Source organism: Chiroxiphia lanceolata, chromosome 1 (assembly GCF_009829145.1).
Source record: "Chiroxiphia lanceolata isolate bChiLan1 chromosome 1, bChiLan1.pri, whole genome shotgun sequence".
Lineage (NCBI taxonomy): Eukaryota > Metazoa > Chordata > Aves > Passeriformes > Pipridae > Chiroxiphia > Chiroxiphia lanceolata.
In genome coordinates this window covers 138,263,631-138,284,540 of record NC_045637.1, presented here as the reverse complement: position 1 = coordinate 138,284,540, position 20,910 = coordinate 138,263,631, and the positions used below count along the sequence as shown (strand labels likewise).

At 38.0% G+C, this 20,910-nt stretch overlaps 1 protein-coding gene across 5 annotated transcripts in view; it reads left to right on the top strand.

Moving 5' to 3' along the window:
* The window catches only part of ARHGAP21 (Rho GTPase activating protein 21), a 109,857-nt gene that overhangs the window by 23,888 nt on the left and 65,059 nt on the right, over positions 1–20,910 (top strand). For 4 of the 5 annotated variants that reach the window (XM_032700778.1, XM_032700817.1, XM_032700798.1 and 1 more), the window contains one exon: positions 19,337–19,519. In XM_032700778.1, coding sequence (XP_032556669.1) covers positions 19,337–19,519 — 183 coding nt within the window. Of the gene's footprint in view, positions 1–4,711; positions 4,834–19,336; positions 19,520–20,910 lie in introns of those variants that run through there. The other variant, XM_032700788.1, reaches the window with a different exon arrangement.

The window sequence follows — 20,910 nt, the reverse complement described above, 5'->3', positions numbered from 1 at the left end:
AGTGGGAAGCAAGTGATCCCCCCTTGTGAGACACTGAGCTTGTAGTGATGATAGCTTGAGTAAACGTACATGTTCTCGTGAGTTTGATCTTATTAACACTGTAGATGTTATGCTTAATGGTATCACAGAAGTACACTTTGCATAAGAGTAGATATGGCTTGTATTTCTTATTCAGTCCCCACTAAACTTGGCTGTGCATTTCTTAAATAGAACAGTGGCAGAAGTTTCCAATTTGTAACTGCTTCTAGTTTCTGAGGGCTGTCAGTTGCCTTTCTAGAATTCTGTTTGGGGACTAAGATTCTGTTTTATATCCACTATATTCATTTTTGTGGGATAACATATGAATGATACTTTCTTGTAGCTGAAGTTAGTAAAGTCAATTCTTGTTTGAATACCTGATCTTTTCTGAAATGAAGAAATCTGTATGATTGGATGTCAGATAAAGAAGAAGAGAAAATGCACATTGTATCATATCGTAAATGAAAGTTGGTTGGAGAAAGGAAATGCCAGACTAGTCCACTGAAAATGACTAAGGCTAAAATCCAAGGAAGTGGGCAGTACTTGAGCTTAACTGGTGAACTGAGCTGGTAGCTCAAGAGAAAAGCGCTTTTCTTTCTCATTACTCAAATTGACTTTTGACAGGTCAATATTGCTATCCCATGTCCTCCTTGGAAGCAACCAGAATGACAGTCAAGGCATCTTGAGAGTGGATGCAAAAGAATTTTTTGAGAATAAGGCAGCAAAACTGATGAGCACCTCACTGCATGAATGTTTAAAACACAACTAGAACAACTGTCTGTATATGATTTAGATCATATGTGGGGTGATGGAGTGGTGCATTTGCAAAACGAATCAACAGATGCATTGATTCATCTAATGAGCTTATATGTTGATTAAAAATAGAAGTTGCAATCATGCAGAAGAAAAATGACAGTTGTTTTCTTTTACCCTTGGTTTATGATGGAAAAGTGGTAAGTCTTGTGTACTTGCTTAGATTTTTTTGTACTTTTACTTGTAGTAAAGTTGTAGCAGTCTGGTCTGAATGTGTTAAACAGCCTGAAATGGTACTGTGCCAGCTGTTGTACCCTGCATTTTTTCCCCTAAGGAGATCTCTTGTGGTTTTAGTTCTATGAACTGTATTGCATCTTAAGAAAGAGTTGATAGAGGAGGGAGGAAACACTCTAGAATTTTTTTTTTTTTTACTGTGGAGAGAGATGTTTTTTGTATTTGTTGTTTCTTCCTTTTTTAGTGTTCATAGCTTTTTGTAAAAAATTCAGTGATAGGAAAAAATTAAGAATGGAAATCATATTTCAGCCTCTTCCTGCTGTTGACTTGGTTCGTAGGAACTTTTCTCATTGTCAGACTTTGTGAGCTGAGCAATGGAAACACTTAGTGTTTTCAGACATGCTTTTCCTTTTTGTTCTTGTGTACTTCTCAATTTCATTTACTAAAAAAACCCTAATTTCCGCTCCAGCTTCACCATCATCATTACAAGTCTACACCTTTTTTGGTGTAGGATTTACCCTTTCAAAGAACTCTGTGTTCTAAGTTCTGAACAACATCTTTCTGGTTTACACTTCAGTGTGTGCTGATGATGTGGTTGACCCTTGTGTGCAGCTTACATATTTGCTCATGTACAAAAAGTATCTGGAGTTGTAAGGAAAAGGAAGCCCTTCCTTTCTGTGAGCATGAGCTGTTTTCTGTTTCAGAAAGCTCACTGCAGTATTTACAGAGAAGTAGATAATGAACTTTGAAACCTGGTGTCATCAACATCTATTTTTCAGTTGAAGCTCAGTGTATGATAAAGAGCTCTTTGAGCAATTGGACATTGAGTTCTTTGGAACCTGCTAATATTGATGTGTGTCCCTTGTCGTTCTCTAGTTATGCCATGAATGCATCTTTAAATGCTCTCTTGACCTTCAAATTGGTAAGTCAGTGTGGAGGCCTTGCTTTTAAATTTTGGGCAAATATTTTTAGAAGTTTTAAGTGTTTACAAAACCAACTATTTTAGTTTTGTTTCTCCATTAAACTTTTTGAAGGAAGACATTAGTAAACTGAGTGTTGAAGGCAAAAAGGGAAGGCCTCTGTTTATTGTAGGCCTACTTAAAGGAGGTTTTATACACAGGAACCATGCTCAGAAGAAACAAAAACGGTCTCCCAATAAACAGGTTAACAGTAAAGAAAGGTTAGAACAGAGGAGTGCTGAACTAGTGGAATTTGATTTAACCTCATACCAGGAAGGAGATTGTCTTGTGTAAATGAGAGAGTGGTTGTCAAGCTGGTTGATGATCTGTTCAGGAACAGTGTTCAGTAGTGGCAGATCAAATTTATAAGTACACAGACTGACTTGGAAGAAAATTTTGAGATAGTCTATTTTAAGCAGTAAGTGCAGTTTACTGTTGAAGGTGCTGCTCTTGCAGCAGTTTCTGAGCTCCTCCTTTTCCCTGAGGCACTTCAGTAAAGACTCAAGCTTGCAAAAACTTTGGTCCTCACCTCATTCTATGCCTATAGGAATTTACAAGTGTTTTGATACTAACCTTTGGTGGCAGCTGTCAGGCCAGTACTGACTGTTTCTAAAAATGTTCTCCTACTGCTCTGTGTTGTTATTTATGTTTTTACCTGCAGTATTTAGACACTTGTGCGTAAATTGCAGTAGTACATAAGCACTGCCCAGGTTGTAGGAGGAAAAGAAAGTGGTTTAGAATTTCCTTAAAGCAGTTTCGAAAATGAATGCTGAAAAGTAACAGGTTAATAATGGTTTTAGTAGAGAACATCAGTCTTCTCTTAATTTTCCAGATTTACTTTCCCTTCTTCCCTCTGCCTTATTTAGTTGATGACAGCATTTTTCCACAGTGCAACAAATGTGCAGCTGGCTGCTTTTCCAGCCATGTGTAGGCTGCCCCACACGTTCTGCCAGCATCCCTGCTGCCAGTCCTGCAGGGTGCCGGGTCCTTCCTTGTTCCAGCATTGCTGTCCTGGAGACTTCTCTGCCTCATTCTGCTCTGGCATCTCTGCAGTAACCCCCTGCTTTGTAAAATCTTCCCAGACATCCTCTCCAAGATTTCTCAAGCTTGGATAGTTATGGTGTCTGTTGTGAGGAAGTATATCTGTTCCACCTAGTAATAGTTGCTAAGCAGGACATTTTTTCTAGCCCCTTGTCATGTCAGCACAGGCTGCTTCAGTGCAGACCATCTAACTTGTATGAGGGAAATTTTATTGTTCTAATTTCTCAAGCTCTTTAATCTCCTTCTTTTAGTATGGTTTTTTTTCTTTTTTTTTTTTTCTGGGGACACATTCATTTTGTGCTGTGTTGCACTGATACTACTATTCTCTCTTTTGCTTGATTAGGTGTTGTAAGGATAATAGAGAATCTCTGTCATGTATATCTTAAAATGAACCAGAATAGATTTTTTTTTTTTGTACACAACTGTGTCTTGGAAATTTTCAGACTATTCACATTGTCAAGAAGGGAAGAGGTTGGCTTGGACTCTGGTATTAGTTCCCAGAGCCCTTGGGATGAGAAGTTGGGACAAGATTTTTTTATTTGGTTTAGTTAAAACAAACAGGGCCTTATTCATGTAACTGTTTCAAAGTTATGAGCTGCTCTTTGGCCACACCATTTGTTTGACCCTTGTGTACAAGTTTGTTGTATTTCCAGACCACTTTTATAGCACAGTTTTTCTTTCACATTTGAAGTACTTTTCAGTCATTGGACCATTACTGAACCAAAGGGTGAATTGGCCACCTGTTCCTGTAGCTGTTCCTCCATCCTTTCCCAAGATAGAAAAGTCTCTTGTGTCTCACAGATGTTGTTAGCTACTTGTATTATTTAAACTGCAGTTATTCTAAGTTCTTTCTGTGACGGGTCTAATAGTTCATGTAATCATCAGATAAAATGTGTATATTTCTGCAGAAACACACTTCCATTCTGAATCTCACCTTGGAAGGGGAGTACAAGGTAGGACAGTCCTGATACAGAAAGTGAGGTGCATGCTGAAATAGGGTAGTTGTTCACAGATTGCAAAAAAGGAATACATGAAGGAAGAAAGAAACTTTTCCAGTATTTCTTCAGTTTCTCAGGATCCCTCTGGTGTTGCAGCCCTGTCAATATGGTTTTCATCCTTCATTGCAGAAGGCAGTCAGTGTTTCTGTGCAATGCTAACAGTACTCCTGTAGGTTTAAAGAGAAGTCTGCTGTTTAAGAGCCCAAAGTAGATAAACCCATATACTTTTTATGAAAACTGAAGTTCTCATAACATTGAGAAATTACTCTTACTGTGCTGTTTTAATATAGCCCAAATCTTTTGGATCACATGTAAACACAGGAACCATCATCACAACTATGCCTAAGCAAGTTTAAGATTCATATGATATCAGTTATGACACTAAATTGCTGATATTCAGAGCAGTTTCAGCAGGAGCAGAAATGAAGGGGGTAGGGGAAAGAACAAGCACAGTTTGAGAGTGCCTTTCTGTGTTTGCTTTAGTGTGATTTCTTAGGATGTTCTTATTTCTCATTTATTTCCAAGAATGCATAATTTGTCAGATTCGGAAGTATTATTTTGAAGAATGTTACTCAGTTGTCAGTTTATCTTGTTGAGTTGACATATGGCTGGGGTGGGAAGGGAGACTGAACAGGAAGGAAAGTCCTTGTTCCTGAATGTCATTACTGCATAGCTCTCATATCCTCGAGGATCACCGGGACAAAAGCTGAGTCAGAGCACAGCAGCACTCTGCGCTATAGCAAGACATGGCCCAGCTCAGGATTTTGGACTGCATTATCAATCACAACTGGAGTTTCATATGTAACCTGTATTGTGCATGGAGTGATCAGGTTTGTTGTTTGCTTATCCTTACATACAATATGATTATATAATTTAGTATAACGTGGAAAAAAAAAAAAGACTCCGGTGGATCTCTTCTCCCCACCCCCAGTCTTACTGAGGATGTACTATTAGAAGTCTTGCTATTTACTAAGGAGTTTTCTAGAGTTACTAAGCATACAAAGCATGGTTCGACTATATAATTGCTTTTTTTAACACTTTGAGTCCTTTAGTTTGTTCTCTTTAGAGTCTTAAGCTGAGTGGTCTTACATAATGAATTGCACAGAAAAATAAATATGACATACAGGAAGGGGGAGATATGCCAGGATAAACTGTGCTGTTAATAAATATAAAGCTGACTTGTTTTCCTGCTTTAAAAAAATGGAGTATCTTGGCTATTGCAAAATACTTGATCATGAATAGGATTAAAGTGTGAGGGGAGGTTATTTTTTTTTTAACATACAGGCTTAAATTAATTTCTGCAGGATGCTATTCAGTTCTTAATATGAACAGATTTAGGTCTATTTCACTGACTTGCTGCAGAACTGGAGGGAAAACAAACAAATGAAACTTGCCTGGATTTTGAAGGAAAAGGTTTTAAAATAGAATTCACTTACTAAAGGGTTTTAAATAGTGTATGCAGTTGTAATATTACTTTAAAGGTACTCTAAATATTTGTATTTCTCATATAACATTCAACCAGTTACTGAAGAAAATTTTTTTTATTTTTCTCTAGTGTAAGGGGGACGTAAGCACTTCTTATAAAGTTGCAGTTTCAGTACACTAACTAAAGGCAGGTGATTCAGAAATTTTTCCCACCATACATAGAAGTCCTTTGAAATAATCTACCATTTAAAATACTTACTAGCCCTATATGTCATATCTGTACTGAAGCTTCATAATCAGAGAAGTACATTGCTATGTGATGGTGTTGTGGTTTGGTTTTGGGCTTTGTTTATTTGTGTCTTTTGTTTTAGTTTTCTTTGTTAGTGATGCAAAAACTGATTCACAGTGTCTGGGTTTTTCAAGTGATCTTGAAATTAGCATTACAGGTAAAAAGTTTCTTCTGTTGAATTTGAACAAACTGAGGAAACGTGACACATTCTCTTAGAGTTGATTTTTACAGATACTGTTTGATCTGGTTTGCTTACATACATGTAAGAATTCACCTGTACAGTCAAATTCAGTGTGACAGTTGCTTCCTATACTTTCACAAAAATCAACAAGAAATAAGAAAAGGCTTGGCTCATGGACAGTCCTGTGAAGTTTTAAAATGCATTTTAAAATTCATTTGATATAACTAGGGGGAAGGGAAAAGACGATTGTTTTTTGAGCATATTAAAGTGAAAGATTTAAAAAACAGTAAAACACTGTTCTCTCCCCCCCCCCCCCCGCCAAAAAAAACCCCAAACCAACAAAAAAACCCTCCACCCCAACCCGGAACAGGGTTTACATAACCTAAAATCTACCAAACTGGAAAGAAAAACCAAGTTTTAGATCAATATACCTTGAATTACTTGCATGCTCGAGGTATAAATTTTACTGAACTGTTTGACCTTGCTAAATTTTATTAAGTAGACTGTGCAATTGCTGTGTGTGTTTGGGGTTGTTTTGTTTATTTTACCTGAAGTCAAGTCCCTGTAAACTGTACATTTTAATGAACTGCTGCCAATACTTTTCTTTGAAATGAAGCTGGGAGTTCACTTATGGGATATTACACTGCAGCTACTCTCTTCCTACTGCACTGAAGTGCTGTGGCAGAAGTGGAAGCTGCCAGGCCTGTGAGAGGGGCACTCTGCTCCCTACAGCAGTGCTGCTTTTCTTTCACCCAGCAGTGCCCAAGCAGGCGGCTGGTGAGAAAGCAGAGAGGTGACCTGTGAAGTCTAAGACTAACAGCTCTTCCTCAAGTGTAACCTCAAAGCACAGTTCTGCTAGTTCAAGGATACCACGAACCAAAGCACAAGTTAGGCAGCGTTTTTGACAATTCCCATTCATTCTGACCCCAATAAAACATCAGGGGATAAATTGCTCCTTGTCATCTGAGAGCTGAGTTGAAGACCTCCCTTACAGGAAAACAAGTTTTCTTCTGAAGAGTCATCAGAAGTACAGATTCAAGAAGAAAATGCAAACCTAATTAATTGTCTGCATGTGTCACTAATAAGTTCTCAAATTACATTACAGAGTCATTCTAAGGATTTCTTTTGTTTTTACTGTTCACTGCCTCCCCTCCTGCCCTCAGCCCCCTCCCCCACAGCTTCCCAGCATATATTTCCCAAAACTTGGTTGTTAAAACAGGAAGCAAACAAGGATGAGATATGTAAGGATATTTTCTCCTATCTAGAATGGTAATTTATATTTTACAAGAAGTACTTTCACAGTGCAGCCTGAAAATTACTATGGCTGAGCACAGTTGGCCTTTGCACTCTGATACAGGAAATTGTTATGTGTATTAGAATGTTTTCAAAGGATATGCAGTGTTTCATATTAAAACAGAAACCTCTAAAATAAAATTATTATATGATATAAATCAGTGGAGTTCTGTTGGCATCAGTGAATTACAATTTTTAGTCCAAACCTTGGATGGGATTGATGGCTATCATGTGGTGATGCATAGACAATCACTCAGAAGCCTTCTGCAAAAATCTAGAGTACAGAAATAAACTTGATTCCTTGCAGTTTTTCGTCTTTCACTTTTTGTTCATGGGAGAACTTCATTACCTATCTTAAAATTACTTCTGAAAATGAATTATTGCAAAGTACTGAAGTGCTTTGCTTCTCTTTTGTGTTGTCTGTGACAGTTGTCTTGTGGGGCATGGGATATATTCAAGTGTTAGAGTCTTACTGGCAATTCAGAACTTAAACATGATAGCAGGAGAATCATAGAATTGGTGAAGGAGAATAGTTGTTAAAAAGTTTTTATCCTGTAGGAGACCTTTATGTGCAAATTTGAATCTGTTCTTACCCAGACTGCTGCAATAATATCATAGATGATTAATCCTATTACATATATAGTCTGGTCTTGGTAAACAAGGACATTTTAAGAGAGAGAGGCGACCTTAGAAAGTTAAGACAATTTTTTTTTTTAATGATAATCTAGTGTTTATGGAGTTGTAGTCTTGGAATCATAATTTAGCCATGATCCAAGTAAAAGGAGTTCCTCAACAAATATATGGAAGTGCTAAGGTGCTAAGTAATATTTTTTTCCTCAGCAACATACCAATTAGGCTCATCCTTGGTAAAGTGCAGTAGGAACTACCCCTCTACCCTTCTAAGGACATCCTTTATCAGCATTCAGCACGTGAGCAAACTCTTCAGATGCTTGGTATGTCCATTGACCTTGCAGCCATGGTGGGCTGTATTAGAGCAAGTAGGTTTAAAACAGTAAATACCATTGCATTAGATGGTTGGAAGAAGTACTGGTAGGTGCTATAAAGTAGGTGATACAACGGTTTTGTGGGTTTTTTCCTACTTTAATCACAAATACCTGTATTTTGAGTGTCAGATAGGGAACAGTAGACCACAAGTTTAGTGTACGTTGTCTTCTTACCAGCCCAGGTCATCGTTGTGCTCTGAGCAGATTTTATTAGTTTGAGGAGAGCAAAGCAGATCTCCTCACTTTCTGTTCTCATTGGTTCTTAGATGAACTGCATCAGGCTTCTATTTTTTATCTTATTGCTGTCTCTAAAATTAATGATAATGTTCTCTCAACCATGCAAATACTTAAATTTTGGGTTTCTTAGCCAGGGGTAAGCATTCTGCAAGTTCTGTAAACTTGTAGCTGGTCGAATTTCACTGCATGGGGTGGACCTGACCATTGCAGTTGTTGGGCTTGGAGGAACCTTCTTATCAAAAACTGTATTGCTGTACATAAAAGTATGTTGACATGTTGTGCCACAGCAGCCAAGATGTCTTATTTGTGTTCTTTTTGTCTGGGGTTCATTACTGCGGGCTGTGCTTTCCGTGAGGCAGTATGTGAGAACGAGAGGTTGCAGTGCGAGCCCAGCTCTTGCATTGCCTTCCTTCGAGCCCCAGAACGCAGCAGTGCTGCAGCAGCTGCTGCACTGCAGCTATTTCCCTTCCTCCCGAGAATCTCCAGTAACATTAAAAAAACTTTTCAGTCTTCGGAATGTGTCACTTACAGGATGAAGTAACAAAGGTGGCTGCATTCCTTCTGAGATATTTGCAGCTGATAATGGTTTTGAAATTCGGTATTTATGTTACCTTACTGTGCTCTTCTGTTTATCTGCTGCCTCGGGCAGGGAGGGAATATGATAAAAATCTTGTCTTGGTAGCAGTGTGGGATGTGCTGTTTTCACTGTAACTGAGTAAAAGGACTAAAATCATTGCATGAAATAGCTGGTGACTTTACTCATTGTGGAAATTCACATTACTGGAGAAACATTTTGTAATGTCAGGAAGTACAGGGAAGTAACTTGGCAACAGTGAGCAATTTAAGCCATAGTAATAGGCATGTAAAGACAAGTAGTTCTTAAATAAGCAAATAGATCTGTGGTAAAATATGTTTCTTCTCCCCACTCCAACGTCCAGACAGGGATACAAATGTAGATTTAGTCATCTATATCAACCATTCTTACTGACATATGCAATGCAAACTGTGAGGAAATATGCAGGTCACGTATGATCACATCATAAGTCAACGTTCAGAAGCTTTTGGATTTGCAGTTAAACCGCAAATCCTGCGGGCAACTTTCTCTTCTCTATCCTCTTAGTGATAGCTCCTCTCTGGGCATAAAGATTTAAGATTTTTTTTCAGATTAATGACTTCACAGTCGTTTTTTAAGCATTTTCCTGTTCATTGTATCTTTGTAAAAGAAGTTCTTTACTGAAAAAGCTACTTTTCTTCCTCTCTTGTATATGCACAATAGATTACAAATTTAGAGGTTGGACATAATTTAGTTTGGATGTTTGGATATGTGGCTTTGCATCTGTGTATGCTAATTTTATTTAATTGTTCAAAACATTCACTTCTGAGTTTAGGGCTTTTAAAACTTAAGAGTGTGTTAATTTGCACGTTATATAATATGTTCAAATGTCTTGAAATGCAGGAATTGTATTTAAGTGATGAGTTTGCAGGAGTTAATAGTCTCTGTATCAGAAAGCTTTAACACTGAGTAGCTCCAGCTGTATATTTACGTAGAGGTTATTTTTGAGGAGAGAAGCTGTCTATGTGGGGAGGTAAAAAATCTTGACACATTTGTCATGGAAGTTTTGTGGTGTTTTAAGTCACGTTTTTCTGTGTTAGAATTCCTGTGATGTTTTTTTGGCTTTATACAAATAGTTGTTCTCAAATCAAATAGTTGTTCTTAAAACTCTCCCATGTGTCTAGGTAAACCTTCTGCAGAGTCAAACTCTGGAATAACAACTCACTTGCAAGAACCATGTTTTTAGGCTGACAGTTGAGGTTTTGACATTTAGAGGGTAAATTCCTTGATCTTCCAAAGGCTTCTGTTTGGCTTTGGGCAGGTCAGAGATTTTTCTGATGTACATGAAATAAAATCCTAAGTAAAGCCATAATATTGCAGAATTGAATGAGCTTAAGTCTTAACAGTTTGAATTACTAGCAGGTATGATGATGTGGTTATTCAGATGAACTGGTGTGTCTAGTCTCTAAATGATCTCATTTTGTTGTTTTTAAAACAGGAATGAATGTATTCTGTTTATGTTGAAAAGTTCAGTAGTTTCAGCAAGAGAAAATCAGCCTCATACATTCCACAGAGAGCAGGTGTAAGGTGTACCACTGTCCCAGGGCTCAGCCCACAAAGTAAGTAAATCCCTTACTCAGCATTGTAGCTGTATCTTGGAGTAGCCTAATCCAAACACAGGTTTCCCATAAGGACAAAAAGGCTGTGGAAAAGTGGTTGTTCTCCTGGGTGGTTCGGTCAACTTAAACTATGTCCCTTATAGTGTTAATTTTTTGATCCAAGACATAGTCTCTGTGGAGAGAAACAGTATGAACTGAAGGAAATCTGTAGGTGGTTTCAGAGCTGACATTAGTTTCAAGTGTGGTTATTGAAATGAGGTCTGTGCAGGTTGGGTTTTACACTGTGCAGTGATTTGGTTTTCTTAATGGCTTCTACAGAGCTATTTCACATGTAAATAGGTTTGTTGTAATAGTCTGGTGAAAGTGTAGTGGAAGCTTTCTGGTATGTTGTGTGTTTGATAAAACCCATGTTATTCTGGAAAGCAGAAAAAGTACAGACTTCACTGAAACTCATTCCAATTTTTGCAGTAGTGTACTTAGCTGGGAACATAGGCAGTGTTTCTTATAGTCCTCCTCTCCCTGTTTGTAGGAAGCAAGAGTGGGTCACAGGACAGCTGGTATTCTTGGGTCTGTGAATAAATTCCCATAGGTTGAAAGAAGCAGTGTAAGGCAGCTCTTGACAGCTGGTGACTGTGCAAACCACTCTTTATCACTTCTGTCAGACTGCTGAGAAGGTTCTTTTATCATGCATGGAGTAACCTCAAAGTTTCTTCAATGCTGAGGGGCAGAAGTAAGCTTTCTTAGTCTTGTGTCTCTGATATTTCCAGATTACACTGTAAGATGAGGACAAAGCATTTCCTATTCTTAACAAGCAACGACAGAACATGCAGAGAAGGAAAAGTTTCAATTTAGCTAAATTAAGATCACATGACATTTTGCTGTTGTGCTACCAGCCCTGCAGATGTTTCCTTTCTTTCCAGTTTAAGGATGTAGCTGTTAAGAGGGGAGGCTTTTGCTAATGAGTCTATAAGAAAACAAGGAAGCTCTCAATTTCTTTTTGTTTTTAATGTTTTTCTGACTAAATTTAATACTATGAACTCCATATTTATTATTGTAAATACTAAATTTGAACTACAAACAAAAATATATTGTGAAAATACTTTGTATCTCTTTCCTGTGAAGTCTGCATACTTTTTACTCTCTATCTTGGTTCTGTTGCTTGAAATTGGCTGCTACTCTGTGGAAGTGTAAGACATTATCTAAAGTGAAATGCACTTAATTAGCTTTGCAAAGAAATCTCAAGTTGAGTAGTATAGTTTTTGGATGTGGCCAGATTACTACAAATATGGGTGTATATATATGCACACCCCACAAAACACAGGATACTTTTTTGTGTGTATGTATATGTGTATAAAAATAGACATTGATATGGTAGATCAGGATCGCTTTAATGAGTTGAAATATGGTAAACTTGCTAGTTAGTATCTAGTGTTTAAATGGAGATCTGGGAAGCTGGGTTATGTCTGTGTGTTGAGGGATTAGGTGCTGAGCATGGAGCAGTCCTGTTTGAGCAGTGGTGGAGCAGCAGTCACCAGACATGATCTTGGTTTCGGTGAAGTTAAGAGCATAGTACGACAAGTTCAGCTATCAGAACAACACTGTGAGAAAACCAGAGCTTGTGCTGTGTATTAAAAAAAACCCAAACAAACAAACAAATTAAATCTAGCCAGACTTAGTAGGTTGGGATTTTCTCTACTCTGATGTAGAAAGAACTCTTGAATCTCACCTGGCCTGGGAAGCCGCATGCAGCTTTTATTCAAGCACGTATGTCTAGCTGGGCTCAGTTTGCAGAGCCACTTGGTGTCACTGTTTTTAACCCAGAGCCAGGTAAAACGAAAAGTTTTCAGTTGAACAGATGCATGGAAACAACTTGATTGAGATCATCCTTGCTGTAGATAGGCTTCAGCTTTGCTTTTTAGGTCTTGTGGAGTAGTGATGAGACTGACACAAGCACCAAGTCTTGGGCAGCCTTTCATGAACAGTAGAGTGCAGTAAGGCAGATTTGAGCTGTGTAATAAGATGCACACATAGAGGTTTTTTGTTTGCTTTCTGTGTATGTCTTGATCTTTCTGAGAACTGAAATACTTTATCTTGAAAATACTGTTTCTCCTTTGAATGATTGTGTTTACTGCAACAGTAGTAGTACAGAAGTACACAGAAACACATATAACTGTGTCCTCCTTCCACCCCCAAGCCAGCTCTGTAGCCTGCATGGTGCTTGACAGAAATTCATGTTTCCTTCCCTGTGCCTCCCAGCCATCTGCCGTGCTGGCACAGATGCTTTGGTTTTGAAAGGTTGCACATTTCCCACTTACTTCATATGCTGGGAGTAGTCAGGTATTGCCATCTTAGGCCTTGCTTCCTACCTGGTCTTGGTTTGAGGATATGATTTATGTACGTTATTGAATTGGATTATTCAGTTTTGAGATGCGCTTCAAAGTGTGCGTTGGTGTCCTCATCAATCTCTGCTACAGGCAGGCAGTTGCTTTGGTATTGAACTAAAAGAATATTCCAGGCTTATATTCTACCTGGGTGGGATTCACAGTCCTGAAAGAAAATGGTACATTTGCCGTCAGGATTATTCCCTAGCACATGCCTGAATTAACTTCTGTTAGTCCACCAAAAAGGACCTGGGCTTAGTGCCGTAACAGTGAGTTAAAGTGACAAAAAGTGGGCTCCTGTGAGGGACACACTTAGACCTGTGGTCGCTCCATGGAGTGACACTCACATCTTTATTGCCTTCCCTTGCTCTGAATTGTTGTGTCTCATTGTGGCTATTGGCAAGAGCCAGGGGGGCTGAGTGAGGGAGAGCTCTCACAGAGACCACCTCACTGCTGCTGGTGGCTGCTCAGGTCCCACGCGACCAACCAATGTGAGCAGCAAACATGAGAAATGACATTGCCCATCCTTCCCTTAGTCTTAGGGTGGTCACTAATAGATTATTTCTGTTTTCTTGTTTTTTGATACTGAACCATTCATCGTAGTAACTTAGTCTCCATCTGTGGTCATAAAGAATTTGGATCTTGTTCTAGAGTTATAGTTGAGTTCTTGTTTGTTTGCCTTTATTATCCTTTCCAGTTACTGCATCCCCCTCCGCTGCAACTCCTGAGAAATATTAGTGTTGGGGAGTTTCAGCAAATATCCTGCATTTCACGCATGCATAACACCTCTCCCATAAGAGATGAGTGTAGTTCCCTGGTGACTCTGAGAGCTGACACTTTCCCAGAGTTTTGGAGTTGAAATCTCCCTCTGGAGACTGATTTTTCCTCTTTTATAGTCTCTTCCCTACCCCCTTTCCCCCTGCACCCCTTCTTGAAGAACTGCAGCATGGAAGAAACCTGTGCCCCCAATTCCAAAACCAGACAGCAATGGCCCCAGAGCAAGAGCCCTGTCTAAACCAGTTTTATCTGTCTCTGTGAATGCTATCTGCTGATGGTTTTATGTGTGTGGACTCAGGCTCCGTTTATCTCCACATCTCGGCTTTCTCTTGTGGTGAGAGCGGTTCTGTAACTGTTTGATCTTTAGAGCTTTGAGGGCTTGTTTACATCTCCATTTCCAGTTTCAGGTGCTTCATGGCAGGTCAGCCTTCTCTTGGTAACTGCTGAAAACAGGCTCAGCAGTAACAGGCATTGAGCAACCTTTTACTGAGGCTAAAAGTGATGGAACTAATTTGTTTTGAGAAGAAAGCTGTGTCCTGAATACCTGAAAGATGAATTTACTTAAAATGGCACCTTTGTGTCAGTCATTACTTTTTTTTTTCAACTGAGAATGACTTCTGTATACGATGCTGCTTGTACATTCCAGTTTGATTTAAAAACACATTAGAAATTACCTTATGGCCTTAGACAGTTTCAGTACATGATTGTAGTATTTGGCTTTATAAATGTGACCCATTTTCCTTGAAACTTTGATTTATGAGCTTGAGAACTGAAAGTAAAATAATAATTTTGCACTTTTAGTGAATGATTCTGCTTCTCAGGTGCTGCTATGATAAAACATTGGCTGGCTTTGTGTGTTGGATATACCTTCCTGTATTGCAAATGAGGATGGAGATAATGTATGTCAGAGAAAAATTGTATAACCTTTTATCTGGCTGTCTTATAGGCAGGCTTTTTTCCTACACATTCTGTAGTCTTAGCTAGAAAAGACCTTTTTATTTCTTCTTTGTTACCTTTTTAAAGAACCTAATGCATTGTCACATTAAAATAAGGTCAGACTGTTCTAGAAAAGCCTTTTTTCTCTGCAATAGCAGATTTAACAGGGCAGTTACCTAAGTGATAACTACTTAGGTATAAAAACTGGGGAAAATAAATGACCTATTACAAGAAATATCACTGTTTTCAAGTGAATCTAGCATTTATTAGGGCATTTGGAATATCCTGTCTGTGTCTCAGGATGATTTTAGGGATTAATAAGTATCCTTCTTTGCTCTGGCTTATGTCAGTAGTTACTAAAAAACCCTAAAAATCACATGATGGCTCTTGAGTCAGTAAAATCAGGTAATATCAGCGCATTTTCTCTTCAGCATGTATCTATGTAGCTGAACTGCTATTTCTTGGTAGACTAGCTGAAAGTTGAACATTGCTAAATGCAGCTGAAGCAGGTACTGCTTAGCACAGGTTTTCTCCAAGCTGTTACTGAGATATTGATAGAAAAGTCCCCTGGATAGTCTGGGGTAGGGGTGGGGAAGAGGAGGATGTTGTTTGTTTGGTTTGGAGGTTGGGGTTTTTTTGGTTTGTTTGGGTTTTTTTGGGTGTGGGGTTTTTTTAATGCAACTTTAGGCTCCAGAAAATATAGTGTGGGTAACCCTTACATTTACAATGAGACTTATTTATGTAATTTATTTGTGAAGCATTCTGTATGGTAAAAAACCCCTAAAACAAAATGGTTTAAAAAGTGTAGAGCAAATCTGGATGCCTGTCCCCTGTCTCTTTAGAAATAATTTTGAACTTGTGTAGTGAACATAAAGATAAAAATGGGTTGGTCATACCAGTGATTTTTCCAGAATTGATAGTGCAATGTATCAATTACTTCTTGTGTTCATCATTGTCCACCTATGAAGACAGCGTTCAGAAGTTTGACCATACCTATTTATCTGGTTAAACAGTCAAGATAACAATTCTTTATTGATAGCTTGTATTGCAACTATGACTGTCACTGAAGGATTTTTAGCATACTCACTATAGGTCTGTAAATTGATCAGAAGATTAAAAATTAGAGGGGCTTTGGGAAAGCATGAAGGTTGGATGTTGGAGCTTTTTGAATTTTCTTTTAGGCTGGTATAATGAGAAACTATTGATTTGAGATTGACTTTTAATTGGTAATAATATAATTTACAAACATCAACGCTACTTACTGATTTTTACGTAATTCTGTTAATTTGTGTTAAGTTGCCAGTGATTCATGTAGTTTTTTATAGTGCCATCTGATTTTTCATGGATGCGTTCATTGCTCAGAAAGAAAGGCTAAATACAGTATTAAAAACAAGGTATGCATTTTACAATGCACTTAAGCATCTGTTGTATGTCCTTGTAATTCCATGGAACAGGAAATGATGCTTTGAGATACTTTGTGCAGAAACCTTGTATGAAAAATTCCTGAGGGAAATGATGCTTGAATCATTTTTAGTAGCCTGGGATTCTTCAGTCCTTGAACTCAATTGTATGCATTCTGACTTCAATTTTGAGCACTGAATCTATAGAGAAATAAACACACTTCAATGAGGAATATGGCACAATAATATTGGGGTTTTTGGATTTTATATAAAAGAAAAAAAAGCGTTCATTTTTCATCTCTTGAAATGCAAATGACTCTACCCAAAAGACACAAATCACCTTATGGATATGAGATATTTATGTATTTGTAATTTGATATTTGGCTCGCAAGGAAGACCATGTGGGTACTGTGCCTTCAGTAATGTATTCTGGCCTATGCTAAACATCATCTGTTTCTCGCTTGCTTTCTTGCATCCTTGTTTTGTTTGTGTTTTTGAAAACTTTTCTTGTTCCCTTTTAAAGACTTTTCTGGCAAGGGATATTCTGGTGGGTGTGCTGTGGTTGGACGTGTCACAGGGTTACTCAACAGATGTTGACTCTCTGTAAATCAGATTCTTGCTTGTTCATAGTGGTGGCTGAAAGTTGCTATTACCGAACATATCTCACATTTATTACTGATACTGGCTTTTTCTGTTGCTCTGTTGGCAGACCTTGCAAGGGGTCCAAGGCTGGCATGAAGTTAACCTTTCCCTTTTGGCATCCTCTTTCAAGAAATAATTTTTTGACTGGGAGTTTATGAATAGCTTTTAGTTCAGCAACTTGTATGAATGCTAAAAGTTTACATGAAATTACAATGAAGTTAGAGGTTCTCTTGCTAGAGTGAAATGCTGCAGCTCCTATTTGTCAAAGCTAGTGAAGTTCTGTCTGGCTGTATTTCAGACTGAGGTTACAGTACTTCTGTATATAAACTTCTGCAATCAGTTGTTATACGTACTAAAATTACCTTTTGACTAATTAAGGAGATTTTTTTTAGAAAAAAGATGCAAGTATATTGTAGACTTAGATTTTTTCAGTGCTACATTTAAGCTTGCTGTTTACATATTTGTAATTAAAGGTATTTGCTTATTAATGTTTTTTGATACCTGTGGTTGTTTGATCATTCAAAACTTTGCATCACACATTGCTTATAAAAATCTGAGAGGAGAAACAAAAGATTGCAAGGGAATGTTAAATAGATGGGTTGCTGCCCATCACTTAACAGAGGAAATCACTGTCATTTTTTAGAGGTCAGTGATTTTTTTTTTTTTATTAGGAATTATTTCTTTTGCCAATATACTAGGATCAAAATGTTCTTACTGGCTCCAGTTTCTGCTCGTGTCCTGAGATTGAAAGCCTGAGAAGGGACATTTATTTGTGCAGAACTGTAAAATGCTGTCATGTTTGGAAGCTGAACAGAGTGGTTGGGAACACCTCTCAGTAACAAACCCCATCCTTAGGCTAAAGGACTGTCTAAGTTTTACCTTAATCTCTGCACTGTTTGAACTTGAAACTCAAACCACTCATCTTTGCAGTTCCACAGCGCTCACTAATTTTTCATTCATTAGTCATCCAGTTGCAGAGTCTTTTCAGTTTCACACTAACACTTTAGAACATGAATGAAGATGATATATGAGGACAGTCTAGGCTGAGACAGAGTCCTTGATATTTCTAACTGTTCTTTTCCAAATCTGCTGATAATCCTTCCAGGCTGTTTGGAAGAGCAGGACCCTGTCAGGGTGCTCTGGATTCTCTGTATTTTTTGTTTCAGAAGCAGCTCCATTTCTTGGCTTGGCTGTAGCACCAAGACCCTTCTCGATTTGTATGGGTTTTTTTTCTTGATGAAAACAGGGTTGTCGGAAGTAGGGAGCACTGGCTGGTATTTATGGACATACTAAGATGTGGGTTTCTGAGGACAAACTAGCATTTGTGAGAAGTGTTATGCTGTTACCTGAATGCAGAATGTTGTTCTGGCAGGTTAACTATCTCATCAAGGAGCTGCAACGGTTACCATTGTGGTTAGAGTGGAAATGCATTGTCTTCTCTGTAGATGTTGGTTGGAGTTGGCTGAGCCCACCTTGCCAACAAGCCCTGCAGTTCAAGACACCAGCTGTAAGACTGAAGCAAAAGAGATTATTTTGGAGCAGACCAGGGAGTAAACCAGGCAGTAAATTCTGACACGTATCAGCCAGTTGCTGAGCCACAGCAGCAGAGCTACTGGAGGACAAGAAGGCTATTATTTCTGTTTGAATACCCTTTGAATAGGGTATAGGCTCTGGTATCTAAATTTGTTTCACGCATCGTTTAACTGGGATCTTTAGAGGAGAGTCATAGGATTTTGCATGCTTTCTTTGTATGTCTCCTACTTCTGATTTGAAATGTTATGTGTGGTGTGACACTTTGAAAGTTGAAATGGAAGATTTCATATAAGGCTGAGAAGATAAATGTTTTAATAATAATCATATGTTTCTTGAGTCATAGATATATAAAATTACCCGTAAGAAAAAAACAACAAGGTGGCTTATTTCTGCGTGACAGGAGGGATTATAGTAGGACTGTAAAACGAAATGAGACTTTTTTACTTTTGTATTTAGAATTTGCATACTGAAATATTCAGAGGAATTAACTAAGGGTGGAAAAAACAAAGGTGAAGTAATAGATATGAGCAGGGGAGAAGTGTCTTCCTGAAGAAGCCTAACCAATTGTATGTGCTCTGCAGTTCTGTTTTACTTGTATTAAGTGAGGAGATACTAGTGGAGAAAATCATACCTGCATTTAAGTGAGGAAAAGAGGAGTTTCTTTTGTACTTAAGTGTGTGAGATGTGTGCACCCAAAAATTGGGTCCCAGAAGTCACATATTTGTCTCTAAATAGAAAGCAAATAAAACACACAAAGCTGTACACATTTGTTGTGGTTCATTCAAGTCTTTCATTGTTGTACGTTGACTTTTTCATATCTATTTCCATTTAAAATTTAAGACTTATTCTGCGTGCAATATGACCACAGGTGTAATGCTGTAAGGGATGCTGCTTTACAAAAGACATTTCATTTGAAAGTAGCAGTGATCATCAAGTTATTTTGGTTATGGGGGGAGAAATTCTATTTTCAAGTGTACGAGAATGTCTAGGAATTTTTACTCGTTTTCTTCTTTTTTTCAATGGTCGAAATTAAAACTTCTGTGCATGTCTTTTTCTATTCTAGGCATCAAAAAATAAAGATGGAAAAGAACAGAGTGAAGCTATATCACCATCAGAGGAGGAAGAAACTTTCTCTTGGCCTGGTCCCAAAACTGTCGTGCTGAGGAGGACATCTCAGGGTTTTGGCTTCACCTTAAGACACTTCATAGTTTACCCTCCAGAATCTGCAGTGCAGTTTTCTTTTAAAGTAAGTGAAATTAGTTGTGCATAACTAATGCATTTAATATATAGCCGTGTACCATTTAGGATCAAAAATCCAACTTGCTTGGAAGTAAATGTATTTATAGATCTGTGTTACACAGATGAAAGATCCCTCATGTGTAAGGTGGATGACTGAGCATGTCAGTCTGTTGAAAATATTTGTACCATGGGTAAGACCAGTGGTCATTGCAGAATATTGAAATACTTCTCTGTACAGATTTTTTTTTTCTTTTTTTTTTTACCCAAAGCCAGTGTCATTAATTAGTTTGTACGTCTTTTAAAGTGTAGACTTCAAGGGTGTGAGGTTTGGATTTCTTCTTTGTTGTTGTTGTTGTTCCCCACCTCCCCAAATTGAAGTTTGTCATACCATCATACTAAGAGGTGAAGAAACATTAGTTTGCCTTAGTTTCTAAATGACTATCCTAAAATTAATGTACATTAGAAAGACAGGTTGTGTTTCTGTGTTATGTTCTTTATGCTGAAAAGAACAACATCTGCAATTCTCTGTTAGTCAAGAGACAGATATATACAAAATATATACAGGCCTACATTGAAGAACAACTTCCTTAAAGTATTTTACATTTTTTTATTTAAAACAAATAGATCTAAATGTTAAGTCGATAATTGATCTGCCTTGCTCAAAGAGTGTACATATTCTCTTATGTGACTGAACTTTTTGAAAGCTGCTGTAGTACCAGGTGTTGAGAAAAAGTGCATTTAATACTGAGAATTTTAATATTGAGAGAGGGTGTTTCCTAGTGAGTTCAAATAAGATTTGCTCATTTTAGTCATCAAGTGTAAACGTTTTCATAATCAATGCCACCTCTCAGTTTTGCTTTTGCTTTTACCAGTTAGGCAGAGGAATAGATTCTTACCGAGCTGGGGAATGGGTATTGAAACTTTCCTGAAAGAGCACGAAGCTAATTGACTCATGTATCTCTGCAGGAGTCTTTCATTAAAGTTGTCTTTCTTTGCCTGTCCTTGGTGGCTATAAGATTTCTTTAGAAGTAGAAAAAGCTTTCCAGGAGAAAGCTGGCACATTTTTCCAGTTAACTTCAGCTATTCGGCCTGCACTTGAGTGCCCAGATTTTTTCTCTCAGCAATGACTCACTGAAGTTATATGGAACTGAGACTGTTTGCTAGCAGTATCGGGTGATCCCAATGTTTCTGTCCTTCAGTATAGGTTATAGCAATCTCTGGTTGAATTCCAGTGTGAAACAGAGGAAGGAGGGTGGGGAAACCTTAGCCTTGAGCAGAACAAACTGCGTGCACTTGTTAGCATCTCCCAGCAAGAGCCCCTCTTCATGCTGAGGGTGAAAATAAACAGCATGAGCAGGATTACCCTCCTTAACTAAGAAGTGACTGAATACATTCTGG